Here is a 24,563-nt window from a genome sequence, read left to right on the forward strand (position 1 = left end):
CCCATGATGCCCCGCGAGCGCCTGCTTGGACCGAGCCGCCATGTTGTCGGTGTGAAAGCCAGGGAGCCGCAGCAAAATCGGGGCTGAAATCCGTCACCATCCGCATCCTCCACCTGTGAGTAGCCCGTTTCTCGCCGCCCGCGACACTCCACGAGATCCGAGCTGCCCGGCCGCGCGTGTATTGGCGCGAGCGGAGCCGTTACCGGGGAGATTTTGAGGGCAGTGTTTTGTGGTAGCGCCGCTCTCCCCTCCTCCCCCCTCCTTCTTCTTCTCATCCTCCTCCCTTCGGCTCTTCCTACTGTGTTGTGCTGCTGCTGCTCTTCCTGTCCAGACAGGCTCGGGCCTTTTGTTAGCGGGAGGAGGAGGACCCGTAGGAGAGCGCTCAGCCGGCCCGGGGTCGCACAGGTACCGTTCCAGTCGATTTTTAGTCGCGCGCTGTCGGGTTTTACGCGGATCTAGTTTGTTTGGAGGCGCCGAGTGCTCGCGCGAGAGGGCCGGAGCTGTGTTGTTAGGGCTACAACCTATAGCTACAGCTACACTGTGAGGCGGACGGGTTCAGTGCACAATCGAGTTGCAGCGCTGTGTTCGAGTGGTTGTGTCGGGACAACTCGAATATTCGAACGTTCACACCTTTTTAAACGACTAATCGCCAAAACTGCGGTTTTGTTTTTTTTCTTTGACTCGTTTTTGTTTAGCTAGCAAGCTAGCTAAAGGGCCAGGGCCGGGGATATGTCTGTAGCTGTGTTGTTAACGTTGGGTTAACATCACATTAGCTACATGGCTAACTAAATTGCTAGCTTCAGACTACGGGATGGTTCAGTGAGACCTATTCCGAGTCTTTTGTCGAGACAGCTCGAATTATTCGAACGTCCACACCTTATAAAAGCGACTATCTAGCTTAGCTAGCCTAACTATTCGGTGTAATGTTTTTTTCCCCGTTGATTCGGGTTTGTTTGGAAGCGCTATGTGTTCGCCTATTCGAGAGGGCCGGGGATAAGTGTTGGTAACGCTAGCTTAGCTAAATACACTTCGAGACAGACGGGCGCACAGTGCAGCAACAGCAGCGACGCTCCGAGTCTTTTGTCGAGACGGTTCGAATATTTTGAACGTTCACACCTTTAAAAAACTCGAATATTCGCGATAGTTTACTAGCTAATGTTATCGGCACTCGAGGCAGAAACGTCACAATAAGCTAGGTTGGCTAACTTAGTTAACGCTATGTTATAGGTAACAACAGCGAGGTTTCCCTTGTTTCATTGCTCGTGTTTAGCAGACTAGCTACTTAGCCAGCTAACCTAGCTACTAGCATGCTGTGTGCTGCTTCAGCTAAATCTTAGCCAGCTAACGTTAGCTAACATTGCAAGCTAGACAGATTGGTTGGATGGACTGTCAACAAGCACACAAAAATGTTGCTTACTTAGCTAATTAAACAGAGGATAAAGCAGTAGCTAGCTAACATAAGTTAACTCATTTCAGGAAGTTTCAGCGCGTGCAAAGACAATTCGCCCCGCTATGGTTTCGATATCCACTTCCGGGAGGCGTGTGTGCAGTTAGTTGCTACTGTTTTCCCGGTTGTTACCATTTTAAAATCGTATATTAATAATGATATGGACGCTGGGGTCGAGCTGTAAACCCCCTTGTATGTTCTCCACGGTTTCAGGGTGTGTGCGCGCCTCGGCTCGGCTTCATTATTTAAGCCTGTTTCTCCTCAGGCCTGCTGCTGCTGCTGTGCGCTCCACAAGTGCAGACAGACATGAGGTGTTGGGGGCAGTTGTAGGCCATGCGTTTCACAAGCTTCAATAACTTGAGTTGCTCGGTTGTGTGTGTGTTTTTTCGACGTTACCCAACACATCATCCCACACTGCCAGCAGCGTTTTAAGTATTGCCTAACCCAAAATACCATTTATGGCTGCACGATTTTGGGGCAAAGCTTATTTCAGAATTTGGAAGTAAAAGGAAAAAATACTAGAAGTTGGACCAGTCACAATAACTTTTTTTGTGGATGACATATCCTAGAAATTACTGCAATAAACAATATTATTGCCCATCAAATGCCACTGCCATAATGATGGAATAGCATAACAAAGCACTCATAGCCTTTATCCACAACATATTTGTAAATAATCATAGTTTTGGAAATGTAATATTTCTTCCATCTACTGCAGTGCACACTGTGTAAATGAAGTTGCAGTTATTGAAGTATTGGTCTTGTATTGCGTAACTGGCTAAAATAATAATATTCACTGAAATATATGGAAACAAACATACAAATAAACACAATATACAATATCATGATTATAAAAATTGATTGAGGTAATGACTAGTAATTGTACAATTAGTTAATAATGTAATTATTCTGACTGGTCGAATAGAAGTAAATAATCCATCCCGTCACAATATTGATACAATACTCTAAGCAAGACAATAAAAAAAACAATGGTTTAAATACAATTTTGGGGGGCAAAAAGAGCTGTTTACTTTTTATTCAGTCATAAGAGTTAGGATCTATTGACAGAGTTCAACAGTATCACAGCACTAAAACTGCTGTCTGATACCAGTCTCAGCATTTAAGCTGGGAATTTTAAATATTGTTTGAATAAATAAAAAAAAAACATACCATCTCTATACCAATGTTGATGGTAATTTTCTGTAATGTGAAAATAGTGCATGCCTATATTGTGGTGGTAATGCTAAAACACAATATTTTCCAGCATAAATGCATTCAGTTGTGCTGTTTTTTTTTGACTCGAACTCCTCTTCTCCTTTACCCCTCTGTGTGGCCTTATGAGGGCATGAAATATGTTTAGCTTCACAACAAACAGGGAAAAAGTGGAGTAAGCTCACTTGCTGAACTGTAGTGAAGCTGACACAACTGTTGCATGCCTGTGATTTCCCCCTCCAACGCACTCTCATCTCCCACCTCTGCTTAATGACTGAGACTAGGTTCTTGAAAGTGATGTAGAGTAGACATAGAGTTGCAATAAGGTTGTAACCTTTTCAGATTTGTCATGTATGTTGAGGTCAGAATCCTTCTGTTTCATTTTTGATATGAAAATGGTAGTTATGCAGAAACCATGTATTTACAAAATTGAAAAAAGAGGAAAAAATTGTTCCTAAGTGTAAAAATTCTGTTCTGTCTTTTTGGAGCGTTTCTTAACATTTAAACATTAATTATTGAGACAATGTAAAGATATACCACCAGATTCACATTGTCAAAGTAAAAGTAAAAAAGGGATCAGAAGCAAAAATCATTTTTAATGTGGTAACAGCATTATTGTACATAGCTACTGAGATCAGTTTGGCAATGTTAAAGCAGATTTACTTGAAGCAGATGTTTATAAAGTAGCATGGTCTTGTAACTGAGCTAATAAGCAATGCCCATGTAAACTTTCTAAAAGCAAACTAAAATAATAATTCGGGAAAATATTTAATTGTGTGAATTGATAAAATTACCACACCACAGTGACATCTGGTGTCCATTCAGTGGTCAAAACACCAACCCCCATCTTATGGACAGTTAAAAAGAGTGTTTACATGATACAAAATAGCAGACCTGGGTCTTTTTTAAGATCCTTCCATTTTACAAATGCTATGATTTTGAAAATAATAAGCAAATAGCAATGACTATTGCTTTTCCCTGAATAAAACGTTACATCGCTTTGTATCTCGAAGTTTGTAATGTTATGACTGTTGTATTAGAAGTGATTTAACAATTCTAAGATCAGAAGCTTTTCCAGGTCTCTTGTGAAGCATTTAAGGTGAAAACAGTATGAACTTAGATGAGCAACTTGCCACTTCTGTAGTGTCTTTTTTTTTCCCCCTGTAAGTCAAAATATCAGAAAACATAGATTTGATTATGTTAACGTGATATGTCCACTCCACTATCACCAGGAGAGTGTAAATATTCTAGTTTTCAATATGGCTCGTTGTTCCCCTCCTCAGTGTGTTTTAATACTAATATTGAATTCCTTACACTAGAAGTGTTAAAGGACAATAAAAATTCACAAAACTTCAGTTTAATTTATTGCCCATCCAAGTTGGAACAAAATATGAGAAGTGCAAGACATTGAAATTATATTTTATTAAAAGTAGTTATTGAACACAAGCCATTGGCTCATCTCCAATATAATCTGCTCAGTTTATGCCGCTATTGTTTAAAGCATGCCAAGAAAGTGGAATAGAATAACAGTCGCCAATAACAGTTTTGGCTGTGTAATCGCAGGGTAACTCGCACCAACATAAGTAGAACCCCTTATGTTTACCTAGACCATTTGCACATTTATAGTCAGTATTTAGCTTTTAACGATAAACATGACCTACTTGTAGCATTGGATACTCTTTAGACACGTAGGCCAGTCAAATATAGGAAGAAGTGTAAGAAGTGAGTTATTAGAAAGTGATGTGCTTAAACGTTTCCTCTACTGAAGAAATCAGATGGGTTAATTTTCCCAAACAGGGATCAAGCCTGGTCCTGGCCTAGCTTTTTCTTTCAGTGGGAAATGTGCATTCAAAATCTGTCCAGGACAACACTTAATCCCTGTGTAGGAAATCAACTATAAAAGCTCATGTTAATTAATCTGTGTCTTGCTTTCTTTGTTCCATATAAGTGGTTGGAACAAAGGTAGAGCTGAAATCTGAGAAAAAAATCCCCTGATAATTGAAATGATTAGCAATTCAGATTTGTTGAAGTGGAATTCCCTGATCTGATGCATCTGCTTAAAAATGTAAAATAATATAAAAAAAAAAGATCCTATTTTTGTAAGATTGGCAGTTTACTCTGTTGATCTGTATCTTTTTGGACTGAATCTCACTTTTGGGATTAACCTTGTTATTTTTTTATGTTTGTGTTTATTCACAGTTTAAATCCACATTCACTTTGGGTTTTTCCTCCATTGTAACTACTTACTGACTGAATCCTATTTGCTATCTAACCTTCTCCTGTCTCACAATAGCCATTAAATGCTGAGGGTTCGGGGAGGGACTAGTCAGCCACTGCATCTTATTAGTCTGCTGCCTACTAACTGCCCATTTCTTTGGATGGAAGGGTCTAATCAAGGAGTCCTAGAGTAAATCAGATTTGACTACTTTTTGGTTCCCTGAACGCTCAGGGCCCATTTGAGAATGAATGTTGGTTGGAATAGTTTCCCCTTAAATGCTTCTTTTCAGGCCTCAATTTTTTGGTATAAATTCATATTTTTAGGGTCAAAAATTTCCCAGCCCTCAGACAACCCTGGTTCCAGACAGTTAATTGCATACATTATTGAAAAACTGTACTATGGAATATGTGTAGTAGATATATTGAATGAATATATCTCTTGTATCCTTGTGGCTTCCATTGACTGACAACAGAGAGTTCTGCTTAACCTTTAATCTGTCTCTCAAATTGGCAAGCAGCGTGACTGTAAACAGCAGAACAAAGCAAAAGCACCTACTGTATTTAAATATTTATGGAGAGTGAAGGATGGAGGATGAGGAAAAGACTAAATGCAATTTTAAATTAAACCATTAATAAAAATGGAATCATTATTTTAGAATAGAGATCAAGGGCTGTGTTCTTACACTTTTGCTTCTAGGGCAGAGTTCTAATTGTGATAGAAATTATTTTATTTTTTTTAAGTAAGTAAATCTGCAACTTATATAATGAATGCAACTTATATAATGAATAACAATCAAAGTTTAATATAATAATTTTCAAACCTGCAAGTCTTCAAAGCCCGCAAAGTTTTCAGAATGTAAATAAGTTTTTACTGCAGAGAAAAAGGGTTTTGTATCTTCTACACTTGTACCCTTTATACTGGACAAGGTAAACTACTGCCTTTTCTATGCTTTTTAGGTTCTTTGAAAGAAATCAGCTGCTGATTTTACAAAACTTCAGTTTCATTTATTGCCCATATATATTGACAAATATTAGGACGCCTCCAGGAGCTTTTTTTAAGCCCATGCCATTTTAAAGGCATTAATGTGGAGTTGGTCCCCCGTTGCAGCTCTGACAACTCTTTTTCTGCACTATGCTCTTTACTTTGTAGCAGAGTTCTCTAAACACTTCCCCTTTTCAATAATCACTCACAGCTGAGAGAGGAATGCCTAGAAGGCAAGAAATTTCACTATCTGACTTGTTGCAGTGTTTCCATCCTAGTACAGTTTCATATCTGGGGTGCTTGATGCAAACGTTTTTCAGTCAAATTCACCTCAAAAACTGTATCCATATTTTGTATTGTCTGGCATGTAAGCCTGGAGGGTGTATACAGAAATAGTTAAAACTCACTCTTTGTGGGTCATAAATAACTATCTACACACATTAAAACTGGTTAGCCCAAGGCCATGTTAAACACTTTATTACCTGCAATTGGGTGTTTACTCGTAGCTTCTGGCTTATGAGAATTACACCCTAGAGTTTCTGAATTGCTTTATGCTCGTTTTCCAAAAATTGATGTGGGGAAAGCTTGTTTTGTTACCCTTTTTTTTGTCGGTCACCCTTATTTATAAAAGACAGTTTTCTCAAATTAATGATTATTTGCCCATTTAGTGCATAGGTTTGTAACCTGTAAAAACCTGTTTAGTATTGCAATCATGCAAATCATGACTTGTCACCACAATTATTATTACTTTTTATTAAGTTTGCTGCTGTTGTAACTAGTTAAACATTTGGCATCAAAATAGAATGGGGGGAGGGCACTGATTTAGGAAATTTATAGGATACGTGGATTTCATTACAATTGCATTCATTAGTAGTCTGCATTTATTTTTGGCTTGCTTTTCTTGGCATACTGTTGGGGGTGGGGGGTTGATTATGATTTAATGTGATAAATTTAAATTCTGCTGTAACTCTTTGCAGATGTTGGGTGCATTTACACAGAGGGCCTCATTACTAGTATAGCTGGTTGCTATTTGATTGTCATCAAAAATATTGTCCGGTGAAGCGGCGCGATTTATCATTTTTAGCATAGTCTAATAGACAATGTGTGGACATTACATGTACCAGAAGCAGATTATCGATGCCTATTCTTGTTTAATTTGCATTTCTATTATTTTGGATCATTCACTTCTGTAGAATCTGGTTTTAAAAAATGGCTGCTTTTTTAATATCTCTATATATAATTGTAGAACAACAGAATTTTTTATGTAAGTGTTTTTCTAATGTTGTGCTGCCCTACTGTCCGGTATAAATTAATCTGCCTTTTCACTCTATTAATTTTAACAATCAGGCAGCGAAAAAAAATACATCTATGCTTTATGCTTTTTGGGGAGTTGTCAGTGTTTAGTATTGGATTTTTAGAACAATAGGACAGTTTTAGATATGCTGTTTTCTGTAGTTATGTTCTTGAAAAATAGTAACATTTAGAAAATCTTCAAAATTGTCAAACCTTTTCAGGTTGTTAATATAATAATACTGTCCATAAGTAATTTAGTTGCCTACAGTGTGATAAAATTTCTTCTTTATTAAATTATGGTAAAAGAGGCCCTGCTGAAATGGATGGAACAGTGCAGTTCCACTGGAAGTTGTGGGGACAGTGTAGCTAGTTGGTCAAGCTAAACACAACCTCTTCCATATGGACGCAACAAAGAAGCAACAAAAACCTTTTTTGTAGTAAATGATCAATGTTTTTACCACCTCCTTCCTCAAACCCTTTTTGTTGTCAAAGTTCTGGCTGCAAACTGCCCTCTAGTGTTTCCATTGCTTAACGTCCAACAGTCCAACGTAATGGATGAATAGAAGTATGTGGACAGTGACCGTTAATGGGTATGGAACAGACATTGTTAATTCTAGCAGGTAAAGAAGGTGTAAAGGAGCCCTTAACAGCTAAATTGTATTTGTGGAGTCAATGTGGTGCATTGACTCCACATAAGCCGTTTTATTCTACTGCCAAAACAGTAGTTTGCCCCAACATAGTTACAATTCTAGAGTGTGCAAAGGCCATGGTGTATTTTTGACATTGAAGCTTAAATTTGCCTTTTTATAAATGTAATACCTAGATGTGTTGTGCTTGTGGAAAGTTTACGTTGTAGTTTTTGCTGACTTTGCTCTTGACCATGCCCTAAAGTATGCACACACTATAGTATTGGATGATTGTAGCTATACTGATGATCTTAATCCTGACAGATAGAGCTTCTTTTACCTCTTTTCTATGTTTTTAGTCATAGAAGGTTTTAGGTTTTAGTCTCTAGCTGTGTAAAAATAGAATCCTATATTATGTATAAACTTCATGGACGTTTCCTGTGATTCCTGTCAGTACATACTGTAATTATCTTCATTTATGGGTGCAATTATGTCTCAGACAGTAATCTCCACCTCTGAAATGATGACTTGAGTTCTAAATTTAAGCTGCCTGTTTGGTATTAGAAGTCTGGAGAGTTGTCTTACTTGTTGCTCACATCTTTATGTACTTGCTGAGTGATTTTGCAATTTGTTAACGTGGTATAAAAAGCAACAGAATGTATTAGAGAAATTCCAGATCACTCGTTGATTTATTGCAAGTAGAAGTTACGGGATTTTTCAGTTTGTTTCCAGCTGGCTAATCTTGCCTTTAGGGATATGATATAAAACAGTTGACGGTTTTGTGATAAAAGCAGAGTTCACTTAAACCAAACCCTCAGTTAATTGAAATCTAAAGAATTGATACTGCTTTTATAATCAGCACAGGCTTCATCTTGGTGTGTTTTCTGTGGTAAATAAAATGCAGCTTTTTGTGTGCTAGTGCTCTTTGCACATGTGCACTTTGCTTTGACACTTCCACAAGTTCAGTTGTTGCCTTAAACCAGAATGCTAATGTGTGCTTAATTTACCAAATTCTCATTTAATAAACAAAACAATGTTTAAATGGATTTTTTTTGTAAAGGTTTAGGGAACACAGCTGCGTTCCAAAGTCTAGGCTGCAGTCAGGATAGGACAGGATAGGATAAGTCCTCACTAGGACTGTCCTATGAAACTTCTATTGGTGTCACACATAGAACAGCCTCTTTTGAGGATTTGTTAACATTGGACAAAAACATGTTTTGTGCTGCAACATTGCGCTGAGGTACATTTATAATAATATAAGCAAATGTTTTAAAACAAACTCTGCTCAGGTTGCTTGATTTTCCAGAATTGCTTGTCAAGTTCTGCTTTACTTGCATTTCTTGGCTGTATATGAATGGTCCTTCACTTTTGATCAGCTTTTGTGAGTGCTGAGAAATACAGCCCAACTCAGCTGCAACCTAAGCTTTGGAGCACAGCTATTGTGTGTGTGAGGGGTGGTTGTGTGTATGTGTTCTCCCCAACCCCCAACACCCCTGCATTTTTTTTCCTTCCTTTTTTTCCTTTAGCTTACATGAGCTCAACAAAAGCACTTTATACCTAAACTACCATTTGTATTCTGGTAGGATATTACTTCAGTTAAGTTCATTGATACCTCCTTTTATAAATTTATCATTTAAAATATTAGAGGAAGAGAGATGGAGGGGAAAAGAGGGGGAGGAGAAGGATATGGGGTGGGGGGTTGGGCAAAATTAGTTACCATAGCAATGCTCCTAAACCACTACATTTTCAATAATACCATGTAGCAGCTTAAGGTTTTCAGGTTGTAAAATTACCATGTATAGTTTAGTATATTTTATATATACATATACTATAGTAGTGGGCACTGGCTCGTAACCCTGTATTGTGGCACTCAGGTTGAATTTATGTTCCATTACACCCTATTACAAAGGCTGTAACAGCACGGGCTGGGGCCTCCTGTTGCGGTCAGTATAGCTTCACTTCTCCATGGCATGGATTACATAAGATATTGGAAACATTCAAAGGCAGCACAGTATAAGCAACCATTGTAAAGGTGCACTTTGTGAACATGCAATGCCATGTAAGGCAAATTTTAAATGAATTGGTTAATACAATTTTAGGAAAACTTTTATAGTAAAAGAAAACAATTATTTTTAATAAACTCTGAATAAAAAAAGTTACTAGAAAAACAGAGTTCCTCTCTGCCATGATACAATATGGAATTAGGGCTGCACGATACATCATTTAATTGGGGGATTGGGGCAGGAGTAATGAGGTAACCGCATGGCCTTCCTCCACATGATTGGGAATGAGCATGTAAATTCATGTGTCGAAAGCTGTGCACCTGTCTAGCAGTTGTGTCCATATATTTCTAGTAACAGCCGAATTCACGCTTTTATTTCCAGAAAAACGCTCTTATCGCTCTTATTTACCCTTTTAAAAAAACGTTTAAATGAAAAAATGCCTGATTATTACTGTTATTTTGCTGTTTTCCTCGGGGTTTGAGTGCTCGGCGCTGACTCAGCTCTTTATTGGTCCGAACAATAGACAGCGCGGGGGCGGTGCTGGTGATGTCATGGGTCCTGTTTTGATTAATATTGCGATTTATATATCGTTACATTTGCAATGTAAAATATTTTCAATATTGTGCAATATTTCAATATTGCTTTTTTAAATGAATTTTTATTTTATTTTTAGTACACCCCTTTTTGCATCACACAATTTCTTGCTTATTTAGTGTTCTAGCAAATCCCAAGGTGTTTTATTGGATTCAAATGTGTTGACAGGGACTGGGTCAGCACTCATGTTCATAAAATCCCTTTGAGGCTTTTACTGTGTGATGTGGTGTAAGTAGATGATGTTAGGTGTGTAAATTGTGCTCATGAGGGGTGACACATGGTCAGCAGCAATTGCTTACTGGCAGTTCATCAATTTGTTGTTAATGTCATTGCTGGAACAAAGCAGTAACGTCGTGTATTTGTGTTTTTGCCCTGCAGGCTCTGGTGGAATGAGCGTAGCGTGCGTGTTGAAGAGGAAAGCTGTGCTCTGGCAGGATTCGTTCAGCCCCCACCTCAGACTGCCTCCCCCTGACAGGCCATTACCCAGCATGCCTGTGGTCCTGAGTGCCGCGGGCCACGCCCCCCAACCTGGCCCTGCTCCACAGGCCCCTCCCCCTGCACAGGGGGCGGGGCGTTCTCAAGATGATGCAATGGTGGATTACTTCTTCCAGCGGCAACATGGCGAGCAGCCTGGATACAATAATGGCAAACACCGCTGGCCTACCGGTGATAATATCCATGGTGACAACCAGGTTAGAGCCTCTGCAGTGTCTAGACACTTTTAAGAAATGTAGTTAGCTTTGGTTTCTGAATAATTCAGTACAGATGACTCCAGAACGTCACAAAAATTGAATATGTTGTGCTGCTTTCTTGCCTGTAATGGTGTATGAAATTGGCTCCTCAGGTGCGGTCGATGGATGAGCTCAACCATGACTTTCAGGCTCTGGCTCTGGAAGGGAGAGCCATGGGAGAGGTTAGAGTGCACACAATAATTTCATCTCATTACACAATGTTCTTCCTTCCACTTATTAAAGGGTCATTTGTTTGTTTGTTTATTTATTTATTTTACTCTGTTACCCCATACAGCAGCTCCTCACAGGAAAGAAGTTCTGGGAATCTGATGATTCAGGGAAGGATGGACCAAAAGGGATCTTTCTGGACCAGTGGAGAGACAGTGCCTGGGGAGCTTCTGGTAATTTGTGTGCATGATATAATTAGTGGTTCTGTAGTGAGATTTATATATGTTAATGCACTGACATGCCAAATAGGTCCCTTGACTTTTGCCATGTCCCATGGAAGGTAAAGAATGCTGTAATTACCTTGTGGGATATGTATGTTTGACCTCATGCATTGATTGATTGATTGGTTTTTATATATTTCTATCCAAAGTCACCTGTTTGTATGGACTATTTAAGCCAGATGCTGCTGGTCATGATCATTTCCAGCAGCTGTGCAGTTCACTGAATTTGATAATGTGTTCTATGCTGGAATTCCAGTGAATGTGACTGTGTGGATTTGAGGAATGCAGAATACCCACTCAGCTTAAAAAGTGAAATGTCCTTTCCTTCTGGCACCCACAAATCAATTGTCATTTGAATTCAAATATTTTATATTACTTTGCCATGAGCATACAGACTAATCTTCACCTTCACTTACAAGATAATACCTCACAACTTACACAGATGTGTGCATTTCCAATCTATCCCCTGAGGCTATCCCATGACATTTGACATGTCTGTGTATTTAAGAGGAGCATTTTCTAAACTTTTATCTTTTATGTATTTGCTGCTCACTGTTTGATTCTGGCTAACATCATTAGATCATTCAGTTTCCCAGCCAATCATGGTCCAGCGTCGACCAGGCCAAGGGTTCCATGGCGTTGGAGAGGCAGGGTCAGTGCTTTCTCCTCGTTCTGAGAGCGGTGGATTGGGAGTCTCCATGGTGGAATATGTCCTGAGCTCCTCCCCAGGAGAGAAGCTCGACTCCTGTCTACGTAAAGGAGCATTTGTAAGTCTTCGTCGTCATTGCCACTTTTAAAGCTTTAGTTTATAACTTTTTTTTTAATGCTCTTCAGAACATTTTTGTTTCATTGTGGTCCTTTTTCTTTGTATGCTTATGTTTTAGGGTCCACGGGATGCTGAGGCTGATGACTCTGAAAAAAGAGCAGAACCAAAACCCAAGACTACATTTGATCCTGAAAGGAAAGAGCTGAAGGAATCTGAGCCTGATCCCATGGACAACCCCAACGGACTGCCCAGTCAGAATGGGCTGGACGTGGATGTTAAAGACTTCAGGTATACATCCTGTAGTGTTGTAAAAATGTGTTTGCATAATTGTGTGTTCTTCATAATACAATTCTAAACTGATTTCTGCAGTTATCTGGTTGTTTAAGTAGTAATGTAACCAGAAAACCCTTCATTTCTTAGACTAAACTAAAATCAGATTAGGATATCTAAGAGAGAAAAGGCTGAATTGTAGCTCATTAATGGTATTTCTCAGTATTTCTTAGCACATTTATATGTTTTAGTATATGTTAAAAAAGCTGCAGTATGGGGTTTGTTTTACATTGTCATTTTGCTAGTTTGTTGTACTGGTCACAAAGCAAAAACAAAAAGTTTAGTTATCTTAGTTGTCCCATTGTCTGATTATTCAAGTTCATGTAAACATGATGTTCAGATTTCTGACAGACTTTGACGTTATGCCGTGATCAGATTATTAAGTCCATATAAATGTGTGCTCATGCTCTATGCATTTCTAAGAGTTCTGCAGTAACATCACCCTATTTAATGTTGTCTGTGTTGCAGCCGTACTCCTGGTAATTGCCCTCCTGCTGGTCCTGAAGTGGAGCTGGGTGGACCTGAGATGGCTGGAGTGGCAGGACCAAAACCAGCGGAGGAATTCCCAAATGTTGAGCCCCAGAACGTGACCCTTGACCCCATGGAATCTGTTTCCATGGAGACTCTGCAGTTCGATTATGCTGGCAGCCAGCTGCCCCTTGACTCCACAGCTGCCACTGTTGGCCTGTTTGACTACAACTCTCCTCAGCAGGTAAATGTCTGCAGCACTATTTAAAAAACATCTCTATTTTAGTTTATCATCAAACACAATATTTCTGCTGTGGAGTGCAAAATGTCAATATTTACCAGTTTTCTTCTACATGTGATTTGTTACTTCAGTATGTTTATGGAAGTCTGTAGTAGATTTGTTAAACATGTGCATCAGTATGAGGAAGTACTGTACTTTAAGTTCATAACACGAGGCAGTCGGCTTGCTTATGGAAAAAACACGATCGCTCTAGAAATTCATTAGCATAATCTATGAAACATTTCAAGATTGGCGCTTACCATATTTTTCACATTAAAAGGCATTTTTTTTAGAGACAGCATAAGGAACGTCTAATTCAGCAGGTCTTGCTACAGGGTAGTGGTGGTGGGGTAGCTAACTAAGTTAAGTAACTCTAAACTAAGTAATTAAAATAGTCAAACGAGTGCTGGATGTGAATCTACACATTTCTCTCCTGAAAACTATCTGTTTAGGTGGGTAAAAAAAACGCCCTCAAGTTTATTTACAGTAAGCTTCAATTCCCGAATTTCTCTCTGAGTGCTTCGGTAGGCCAGAGTGATATTAGCTAGTGGTTCGTCCTACATAGCTTCTTTTAACACAGTAGACATGCAGGCCACAGTCCGATATACTCACCTCCTGAATGAGAGAAGAGCTAGAGCAATTAGCGGCTAATGCTGCTCCAGCAGGCTTAGCAGCAGGCTGCAGGCCAATAATACTCACCTCTGATTGGGGAAATGGCAGTTAGCTGCTATTTCTAATGCTGATGCAGCCTCTGTTTTGGAGAACTACACGGAAACACCTGTATAATGCTTTACTTCAGCGGGGTGGTTTTACTGCTCATCACAACTTGACTGGTAAAATTCATACATGAGGCACACCAGATTAAAAGGCGTACCTACAATTTTGGGGAAAATTAAAGGAATTTAAGTTCTCCTTGCAGTGTGAAAAATACAGTAAATATTTAAATAGTATCCATATGAATGGCAACACATTTTGCAGAGTCTAAAAAATGTTTATTTTAAAATGTGTACTGTTAAAATAACAACCCGACAGGCTAACAACCAGGTAGGCATTATACATGATTGGTGCATCACTTTAGCTGCCTCTTTTCTTACCCTAATGCTTAATCACTCTGGAACAGGGTAAATCTTTTCTTTCCATTGCTCCAGAGTACAATCTTTATGCTTTCTAGCAAATTGAAACATCTTTGCCTGTTAGCCTGTTGTTTTCTGAGGCTACACAGCTTCAGTTTCCTCATATCCCAGAGTTCTAGTGTTTTTCTGAGCTTTGATTACACCAAACGTTGAAGTGATCTTCTATCACGGTCATTAAAAAAAAAAAACTTTTCTGACCACATTCCTTCCTGGAAGATCTTTCCTCACTCTCCTTGTACTTTTGCAATCTCCTTAAATGTTTTCTCTGCTTGATGCATGCCAATTATGTGATCCTTTTAAAACGAATGAACATCTTTTTCACCAAAGGATGAGTCTGTCTACATGGTTGTTTAATAAATGAGATGCTACTCACTGCATCAGTTAGGATTTATAAAAATCTTGTTGCCAGCAGAAACATAATCAAGCATGCAGTAATTATCCAATGGGATAACTATTTGCTTACTTAAATCCACATACTGACTTTTTTGACCAGACAGTGTAAGACTGTACACTGTGAATTAAATTGAGACCATGTTTCTACATTTTGAAAATTTTGTTCTGTTTCCTTTTCTGGTACAGTTTGTAATCTCTGTGTACCTTTTAAATCTCAGATTTATTTACTTTTGCATCATTATGTGGGTTACACAGTTAATGTGTTTTATACTGTTACATTGACTGAAAAGGCTCAATTTAACACCATGAAATATTTGTAAATTAATGCATGCATATGTGCAATGTATCTCTTTTCAGACAGTGCCTAATGGGCTTTTTATATTGTTAAATAATATTTCCCCTTTTAAATTTCAGCTGTTCCAGAGGCCCAGTGCTCTGGCCATGCAGCAGTTGACAGCTGCGCAGCAGCAGCAGTACGCCCTCGCTGCAGCCCAGCAGCCACACATTGGTGAGTGGATGTGTGCGTCTGTAGGTCAAGAGCATTAATTAACATTTCTCATAACGTGGATGCGCACAGTGTTTGTAGTGTTCAGGATGTCTTAATCATACGGTTATCTGTTTGTTTCAGGATTGGCTCCTGCTGCTTTCATGCCGAACCCTTACATTATCAGTGCAGCCCCACCTGGCACAGACCCCTACGCTGCTGGTCTTGCTGCAGCTGCCACTCTTGGTATGTTGTGACAAAGGAGGCATTCATAGTAGACCCCTTGGTAGATTATAGGGGTGTCATATTTTAAAGTTAACCTACTGTAGTATTGTTTGGGTTGTAAAACATATCAGTGTATCAGTTGCTGTGTTAAATTTTGTAGTACTGTGTACAGTTTTCAGAAGGGCAGAATTGGTTAACAGTTTACATGCAAAGTTTGGTGTCTGACAATCTGACAGTGGTTCAGATTGTCTTGTGTTTTGACTGCAACTGTAATCATATCCACTGTATTAAAAACTCAGTATTAATATAACTTGTAATGTGTATTCATTATGTCAGTGATTCTAATATTAGTAGTACAGTATGTATAAAGTCTCGTTAGTAGTGGTAGTGAACAGACTGCAGGTGTTTTTAAATATCTAAATGTGTGTTTCAGGACCAGCAGTGATGCCCCCTCAATATTATGGGGTGACTCCCTGGGGCGTCTATCCTGCCAACCTGTTCCAGCAGCAGGCACCTGCCCCCTCCAACTCAGCCAATCAGCAGCAAACAGCACAGACTCAGCAGAACCAACAGCAGGTGAGACGTGGTGGTGTGACAGAAACACTAAAGTAGCTCTTCTATGTATCTTAGTCTTCATTGTTTTTAATTTTCTGTTTAAATCATTTGTAATTGGTCTGTGCTGTTTTCTGATTGCCATATGATTTTGTTTTTTGCTTGTTATGCATTTTTTACATATATATAAACTTTAACCTGCATCTGTCCTTCAGGTGATGCGAGCTGGAGGTAACCAACGACCCCTGACCCCCAGCCAGGGTCAACAGGGGCAGCAGACTGACCAGCTGGTAGCAGCTGCAGCTGTGAACTCGGCCTTGGCTTTTGGGCAAGGACTAGCTGCTGGTGTTCCTGGTGAGACTTCCTGTAACATTTGTACATATATTTCATAGATTTAAGAGAGAGAGAGCATTGAACAGTTTTAAAAGGTCATGTCAGAGTCATGTCAGAAATGAAAACTTTCTTTCCAGTCAAGTCCATTTCAGAGGCACGTTTCTAACAGGTTTCACTTCCCCAGAATTCCTACAGTATTATGACTCATTCCGTGAATCTACAAATGGGCACAACTAAATATATATACCCTGTCTTTGAACAGAAATACTGTTTTCCAACCAGAAATACTGAATTAAACACCTGAAATAAACACAGCAGGTATTTATTTCAGTATTCCTGGTTGAAAAAGTTAAAAGAATGGGGAGGATTTATGTTATGCCTATCTGCAGATTTGAGTCAGTTAAATTCACTGAATGAATCATAAAACTGTAGGAGTTCTGGAGAAGTGAAACTTCTGTTTGAAACATGCTTCTGACATGATCTTGACTACCTGTAGTGTACCTCCTTGTGGTTAGAGTTTTATGTGTCTGACTTCTGTGATGTGTGCACTTTGTATTCAAGTAATTGGACACTTGCTTCTGCTCATTTGTTTCTTCTGAACTCATGTATATAAAAAAAATATATCAGAATTTTGTTGGAATAACTTTTAACTGTTGCATACTTCAAGTAGCTTATTGCACTCAATAAGAATGGTGTCCAAACACTTTTGAAGAAGTAGTGTATTTTCAGTGTTAATTCTAATAGAACCAGAAAGGGATGTCCCTGATCAGATCACGTATTTTTCAAAAGGTCTGAATCGGGTGGAAAAGATCCAAATCACTAAAAACTTAATGTTATGTTCTCCATATGTCCGTGCGGTAAACACTACATTTGTGAAGAGCGGGTGCCTATAAATAAAAATTGTTGCCACACGTGCTATAAAAGCTCCTCGTTTGAGTTTCGTTCAGGCAGTCCAAGAGTGGTGGAAAAATGGATTAAGATGTAACTTGACTTGTCTTTATCTCCCACTGAATGGCTCTGTACAGTATAATTAGCCACAGTACTCCTAACGTGTGTGTGTGTGTGTGTGTGTGTGTGTGTGTGTGTGTGTGTGTGTGTGTGTGTGTGTGTGTGTGTGTGTGTGTGTGTGTGTGTGTGTGTGTGTGTGTGTGTGTGTGTGTGTGTGTGTGTGTGTGTGTGTGTGTGTGTGTGTGTGTGTGTGTGTGTGTGTGTGTGTGTGTATTTCTGTGTGTGTGTGTGTGTGTGTGTGTATTTCTGTGTGTGTGTGTGTGTGTGTGTGTGTGTGTGTGTGTGTATTTCTGTGTGTGTGTGTGTATTTCTGTGTGTGTGTGTGTGTGTGTATTTCTGTGTGTGTGTGTGTGTGTGTATTTCTGTGTGTGTGTGTGTGTGTGTATTTCTGTGTGTGTGTGTGTGTATTTCTGTGTGTGTGTGTGTGTGTGTGGGGTCTGTCACAATTAATTCATCAGTTGTTCACAAGTAATGTGCATCATCTCACAGTTTAAACTAATACATAGTTTGAGACATTGTTTGAACTTAGTTTAAACAGTTTTTATTGTTTTTTTGTGATATAAATGGTACATTTTGATGCCGTATGTAATATGTAAAGTATTTTATGTATTTTATAAACCTTGAGGGCCAACTTTGTCTTTCTCGGGGGCAAAAACACTGTGATCGGGACATCCCTAAAATGTACCAATTCATTCTTTTTTAGCTGTTATGTCTTGCACACTGTGTGCAGCAAGTTATAGACCTAAATGTATTTTTGTTTTCATGTTTATTAAAGGGGCTAATTAAGTTTAGGTTTGATTAAGGCTGTTTGGCAGTGTGACTGCTCCCCTATAATCTGTGAGCTTCAAAGCTTAATAATATGTTTGTGAATATCTCTCTTTCTCTCAGGGTACCCTGTGCTTGCTCCAGCTGCATACTATGACCAGACTGGAGCTCTAGTGGTGAACACAGGAGCTCGCAGCGGCCCTGTCCGACTTATGGCTCCTGCCTCTGTCATCATCAGCCCAACTGCAGCCGGTACGTGTTTAATTTGTTAGCTCCCTCACCTGTCTGTTCTTTTGCATTTATTGTTCAATATAATGTCATTTGAAATATACACTATGATTACCACAAACTAGAGGAGATAATCAATAAAAAAAATCTCTTAATCCCTTTTTCATACAGTTGCAGCTGCAGCTGCCTCAGCCAGTGGGGCTAATGCAGGCCTTGGGGGCGGAGCAAGTGGAGCATTTCGTGCATTGAATTCCCAGCAAGCTCCAGGTCAGCAGGGTGGTGGGGCTCTAGGAGGAAGCTCCTTTTATGGGAGTGGTTCTCCAAGCTCCTCCTCGCAGAGCTCCTCTCTGTTCTCTCAAGGTTCTGGCCAACCCGGAAGCTCCTCTCTTGGATTCAATGCTAACCCATCTTCGTCCCTTGGTGCAACACTCGGAGCGACGCTTGGAGGTTTTGGAACAGCAGGTGTGTGTGAGTGAAGTCAAGTTAAATCACTATTATAATTAATAAACAAATTACTGTAAATATGTTTTGCTTAGATTGTGTGCATTTTGCAACACTGAGATGATCCTGTCTGTCTATCTCTTTCTGCAGTGCCCAATTCCAGCTCCAGTGGATCTCGCCGTGATTCTTTGACGGGCAGTTCTGATTTATACAAGCGCACACCCAGCAGCCTCACTCCTATTGGCCATGGAGGCTTCTACAACGGCCTTGGATTCAGCTCCTCCCCTGGCCCGGTTGGCATGCCACTTCCTAACCAAGGGCCCTCCCACTCTCTGACTCCTCCACCGTCTCTTTCAACCCATGGATCCTCCAGCAGTCTCAACCTTGGTAAGTGTGTCTGGTTGCCATCATCTAGATCCACCTTGTTAGCAAATGGAATTTGCAAAATCTTGTATGTAGATAAAAATAGCTTCCAATATTTTGTTCTCTTCTGTTCTTTATAGGTGGTCTGACTAATGGCAGTGGCCGCTTTATCTCCGCTGCCCCTGGAGCTGAGGCCAAATACCGCAGTGCAACTACCGGCTCCTCCCTCTTCAGTCCCAGCAGCCAGCTCTTCCCATCATCACGACTACGCTACGGCATGTCCGATGTGATGCCGTCTGGCCGCAGCCGTCTGCTTGAGGATTTCCGGAACAACCGCTATCCCAACCTTCAGCTACGTGAGATCGCAGGCCATGTCATGGAGTTCTCTCAGGACCAGCATGGCTCCAGGTGTGTAGCAATTTACCTGTCTGTCCATATGCTGTGAAAATGGTTTTAACTGACACTTAAATTTTTTTATATCAGAATCTGCAGCTTAGATGAAGCACACTGAGGGGTGAAAGGAAGTGCTCTTTGTAGTAAATTTGTAGTAGTTTAATTTGACCCATCCATCTATTGTACGCCTTAATATTTGAGCTTTATGTGTGTAGTTGTATTGAGGGGCCGCTTATTGAATGAGGTGCAGTACAAGGCAACCACTCATTTACATAATCACTATTAAAGGCACAGTAACCAAAACTGCCTGTTTAATTTTACTGGACCAAAAGAGGTTGGGAAAGGATCATGAAAACAATGAATTATGTCAGTTTTGAGTCATAAACCCACTTAAAGCTTGGCTGAATGTCAGGAAAAAAGTAGTAATAAACTATAATTACCAAAGTAGGAGTGCACAACATATTGGAATACATTCTCATTAATTCTCATTAATTGTAATAACCTTCATAATTTGAAACATAATTTAAAACTTTGTTCTTGTAAGAATTGCTGTCGGTTGTAATTTGAACATTTTACAGTGTAGCTGCAGTCGAAGTATTAAAAATGGCTTTCTGCACCCGTCTAAAATTTTTGGTTATACATTTTGCGTCTGTGTTTAGGTTCATCCAGCTGAAGTTGGAGAGAGCGAGCTCTGCAGAGCGCCAGCTGGTCTTCAGTGAAATTCTGCAGGCTGCCTACCAGCTCATGGTCGACGTGTTTGGAAATTACGTCATCCAGAAGTTCTTTGAGGTGATACACAATTTTTACACACCTGCAATGTCTTTAATTCATTATTCTGTTAATACAATGTTAGATGTACATTTAGTTCTTATATGAATATCTCAATATTCCCTTTTTAAATTATTTTTCTTAATTACTGTAATTGTAATTACCAGTTAAATAACTTTTTTTTTATAATCCTTTGAATGTTGATTACACAAACATTACATGTTCAAAATCGATCTCGATATGCAATCAAAGTGAGATGTTTTCCTCCCTGTATTTGTGCATGTGTAATAATTCTAAATTACAATGTAAATTAATGTATTCGTTAGTAATAATACTTATTTGTGTATTAATGCTCAGCCTTAGGTCTGTTTTCAAGTCTTTACCAGTAATATTAATATACCCAACTGTGAGGGTTGAAGGGGGGCAGGGAGAAACTATCTTTGTCATTAAATATTAATGATGTGGAGTCTGGATGGTGCTAATTTTAGAGAGCAGATTTTTCTTTCTTTGTGACATGATGAGCTAATGGGCTGTGTTTGTGTGTGTGTGTAGTTCGGCAGCCTGGATCAGAAGTTGGCACTTGCAGAGCGCATCCGTGGGCATGTGCTCTCTCTGGCTCTGCAGATGTATGGCTGCAGAGTGATCCAGAAAGCGCTGGAGTTCATCCCTTCTGACCAGCAAGTCATTGTGAGTACTCTGCATCACCATCACTGCTCCTGCGTACGTCTATGGAAATGAAGGAATGTTTTCATCTAACATGTATCTTTTAAAGGGGCGAATATGTTTTGATTAACACTTGGGCTGATCATCTTGTATGTGTGCGCTGCAGAGCGAGATGGTGCGGGAGCTGGACGGCCACGTGCTGAAGTGTGTGAAGGATCAGAATGGTAACCACGTTGTGCAGAAGTGCATCGAGTGTGTGCAGCCTCATGCTCTCCAGTTCATCATCGATGCCTTCAAAGGACAGGTGGGTCACCATAGCAACTGGCCTCAGCCTAGGATTAAATGTCAGCTTTTACATAAGCCCTGCAGAATGTGTGTGTTAGTGAGTGAAGGGGGTTTCCTTTGATGTGTTTCTGCAGTGATTGAAGTAGCCCTTGTAGATGAAAGACTAGGTGTGTGTGCCCGCTTGTGTGTATGTGTTTGCGTCTGCCTGCCTGCCTGCCTGTGGGGGCATTCTTTTGTGTATTTACTGTTCGTGTGTTTTACAGGTGTTTGCTTTGTCCACACACCCCTACGGCTGCCGGGTGATCCAGCGTATTTTGGAACACTGTCTTCCAGAGCAGACCCTGCCAATACTGGAAGAGTTACACCAACACACTGAGCAACTGGTCCAGGTACAGAACACTCTTGTGTCATCAGTAAAGTGTGTACATAGATATTTCGCAATATCTATGTACACACTTTACTATGTACGGGGGCTTCAAATATCAGATTAAGAAATCAGAACTGGATTTTAGGTCTAATTGTATTACTCAGTCCGTCTAGACTCTTAACCAGAGTATTCTGTGATCTATCAGTCTGTGCTTGTGTGAAAACAGACCATGGTACTCGAAATAAACAAACAGCAATTATCACAGCACCTGTGAGGTGGCGACAAAACACCATCAGAACATTACAGAAACTGATGGATATAAATAAGCATCTTCTATCTGATGCATGTTCATATAGGTCTCGGATGTGTTTAAAGGAAAAAAAAACGGCAACATGAAATTTGGGTTTCTGTGATGGTTACATCATGTCTTATGTTGAGTTTATTGACTGGTTGCAAAGCAAAAATTAGATTTTTTTTTTTTTTGTCTTACTCAGGTAAATGTGTAGTTTTCCCCAATATCTGATTACCCAAATTCATGTGAAACTTTAATCAGATGACTGACAAACTCCAAAGATTTGCAGTAAACTGACGTATATGTGAACACGCTGTGTTATCAGCTGTTTAAATATGGTTTCCTGCGTTTCTCTTAAATGTAATTCTTGTCTCTTGTTTGTTTGTGTAGGATCAATATGGAAACTATGTAATTCAGCATGTGCTGGAGCATGGCCGTGCAGAGGACAAGAGCAAGATTGTCTCAGAGATCAGAGGAAATGTTTTGGGGCTCAGCCAGCACAAGTTTGCCAGGTAAACATCACTGTTATTTCCAAGAATGGCATTACAAATAACACTGATTTTCAGTCCTGCTTATTTTAGTTTTTACTCTGCTTTCTTCACATCTTATTTGATTTGGTAATCAGCGAATAATACTTGAAGAGTATTTACACTTGTTTACATGTTGAAATTTAAAGATTATTGCTTGTAGATGTTTACTGTATGATGTAGGTATTTATGATTCAGGCAGAAACATTCCTTTCTTTTGTTGAAATCGTGGTCATAATATGCTATTTTCCCTGTCTACACAAGAACGCTTAACAACAGTTAACAAATCTCCATCTTTTGCATTTTTGAACAGTTCAGCTTTTATTGACCAGATAGAGCGTTTTTGTGTGGATGGAGGGACAAAATGCAGATAAAAATGTCCAGATGTATTATAGGGCTTTAGAACAGGAGAAACCACTAAAAAGTGCAGGAAAGCTGGTTCTCCATGACCGAGGATTAGAACTGCCCCACTAGAACACAGATACAGATACAAAGTTGTGCAGAAAGGCAGCACATCATTAGGAGCAAAGTATTAAACGATGTACGCTTTCCTGTCCGCAGTAATGTGGTGGAGAAGTGTGTGACGCACTCCCTGCGCGCCGAGAGGGCCATGCTGATTGATGAAGTGTGCAGTATGGCGGACGGGCCCCACAGTGCCTTATACACCATGATGAAGGACCAGTACGCCAACTACGTTGTGCAGAAAATGATCGATGTCGCCGAGCCAACTCAGCGCAAGATCGTAATGCACAAGGTGCATATTTTAACCTACATAAACCGCCTTCCTCCTTTTCTTCTTTTTCTCTTTCTATGCTTTCCTTTTCTTGTGTGCATTTCTTTTGTCTTTGTTTTCTGTGTTTCTCTCGCCATGTCTTTGAAGCTAGTTTGCAGATGCAAGATGTTTTCCTACAGCGCCCTGCGCTCCATTGTGGTGCGGACGTTTGATCTGTGCTTCTTTTGTGCTTAGATACGGCCTCACATTGCAACCCTGAGGAAGTACACATATGGGAAGCACATCCTGGCCAAGCTGGAGAAGTACTACATGAAGAACGGCGTCGACTTGGGCCCACTCTGCGCTCCCCCCAACGGCATCATGTAAATTCCCCATTCACCCCCGGAGGCGTGCAGGCAGGCGTGCGTGCGCCCGAGCGAGCGCGTGTATGTGTGTGGAGATTGGAGATGTCGGTCTGAGATCACTGTAAAACCCTTTCCTAGTATCGCTGAGTCGTCCCCTCCCCCGACCCCCTTTCTCTCCAGGTCTTTGTGAGCTTGTACTTGTTTTCTCTTTTTAGCATCTTTACACCTAGTCCCCTTTATATATACCCCACTACTACTTAAACCTTTGATCCTCCTCCTCTTACTCTTCTGTTTATGTACGTATGAGATGAAAGGATATTTGATTTGATGCCAGTTTGAATCATGGAGGCTTCCGCATATAAACACTTTATTGCTAATACACGTTTCTAACACACTTTCATAAACACCTACACATTACACGCTAACACACTCTATTGCTAACATGACGCAGACATTTAGCATGGGAGACGTTTTTGGTCTTGCTTCTATAAATATTTAGTGCATACTTGGTGTAGAACTTTGCATATATATATAAATATATATATAAAACTTTGTAGTTTTTTCTGGTTTTTGATGTTCAATCTGTACCTATAATCTACCCAGTAGTGAATACATACTTCTGATTGTATAATTGTACATTTGTAAACCTTCGCTAATGTAAATGTGGACTCGCTTCTACAGCCCTTTTTGGTATGAGAAGGAAAAAAAAAAAAAAAACCGGGGGGAAAAAAAAGAATCTTGTGCATTTCAGTGTAAATTCTCACCTCTTTGGTTGTTGTTTGAGTTATGAGTTGTTGTATATTGTAAATTGTAATATCGAAATTTTTTGTTGGTTTTGAAGCCCTTTGGATTAAAATGGCATAGATGT

At 39.8% G+C, this 24,563-nt stretch overlaps 2 protein-coding genes across 7 annotated transcripts in view; one reads left to right on the top strand and one right to left on the bottom strand.

Moving 5' to 3' along the window:
- On the top strand, nucleotides 1-24,350 carry pum1 (pumilio RNA-binding family member 1). Of its 6 annotated transcripts, none has more exons than XM_007245671.4 (22): nucleotides 1-115; nucleotides 10,753-11,066; nucleotides 11,219-11,287; nucleotides 11,401-11,506; nucleotides 12,134-12,321; nucleotides 12,439-12,608; nucleotides 13,119-13,362; nucleotides 15,339-15,432; nucleotides 15,553-15,654; nucleotides 16,067-16,209; nucleotides 16,401-16,539; nucleotides 18,415-18,543; nucleotides 18,691-18,987; nucleotides 19,111-19,347; nucleotides 19,464-19,731; nucleotides 20,376-20,505; nucleotides 21,037-21,171; nucleotides 21,314-21,451; nucleotides 21,696-21,821; nucleotides 22,482-22,603; nucleotides 23,180-23,372; nucleotides 23,586-24,350. In XM_007245671.4, exons 2-22 carry the CDS (start codon nucleotides 10,764-10,766, stop codon nucleotides 23,715-23,717), a joined length of 3,465 nt encoding a protein of 1,154 aa, XP_007245733.2. In that variant the 5' UTR covers nucleotides 1-115; nucleotides 10,753-10,763; the 3' UTR covers nucleotides 23,718-24,350. The 6 variants fall into 6 exon arrangements, with proteins under 6 accessions (XP_007245733.2, XP_007245735.2, XP_007245736.2 ...); XM_007245673.4 differs by having other exon boundaries at nucleotides 18,691-18,981; XM_007245674.4 differs by having other exon boundaries at nucleotides 12,143-12,321.
- Nucleotides 1-24,563, bottom strand: part of rad21b (RAD21 cohesin complex component b) — a 634,821-nt gene that overhangs the window by 11,670 nt on the left and 598,588 nt on the right. The gene's annotated exons all lie outside the window — the stretch shown is intronic.

Source organism: Astyanax mexicanus, chromosome 3, assembly GCF_023375975.1.
Source record: "Astyanax mexicanus isolate ESR-SI-001 chromosome 3, AstMex3_surface, whole genome shotgun sequence".
In the NCBI taxonomy this organism is placed as follows: Eukaryota; Metazoa; Chordata; class Actinopteri; order Characiformes; family Acestrorhamphidae; genus Astyanax; species Astyanax mexicanus.

Coding starts and splice junctions, on each gene's coding strand:
- pum1 (XM_007245671.4), top strand. CDS start 10,764: ATGAGCGTAGCGTGCGTGTTGAAGAGGAAAGCTGTGCTCTGGCAGGAT. Junction 12,609..13,118: donor GTGGATGTTAAAGACTTCAG/GTATACATCCTG, acceptor TCTGTGTTGCAG/CCGTACTCCTGGTAATTGCC. Junction 21,452..21,695: donor TCGATGCCTTCAAAGGACAG/GTGGGTCACCAT, acceptor TGTGTTTTACAG/GTGTTTGCTTTGTCCACACA.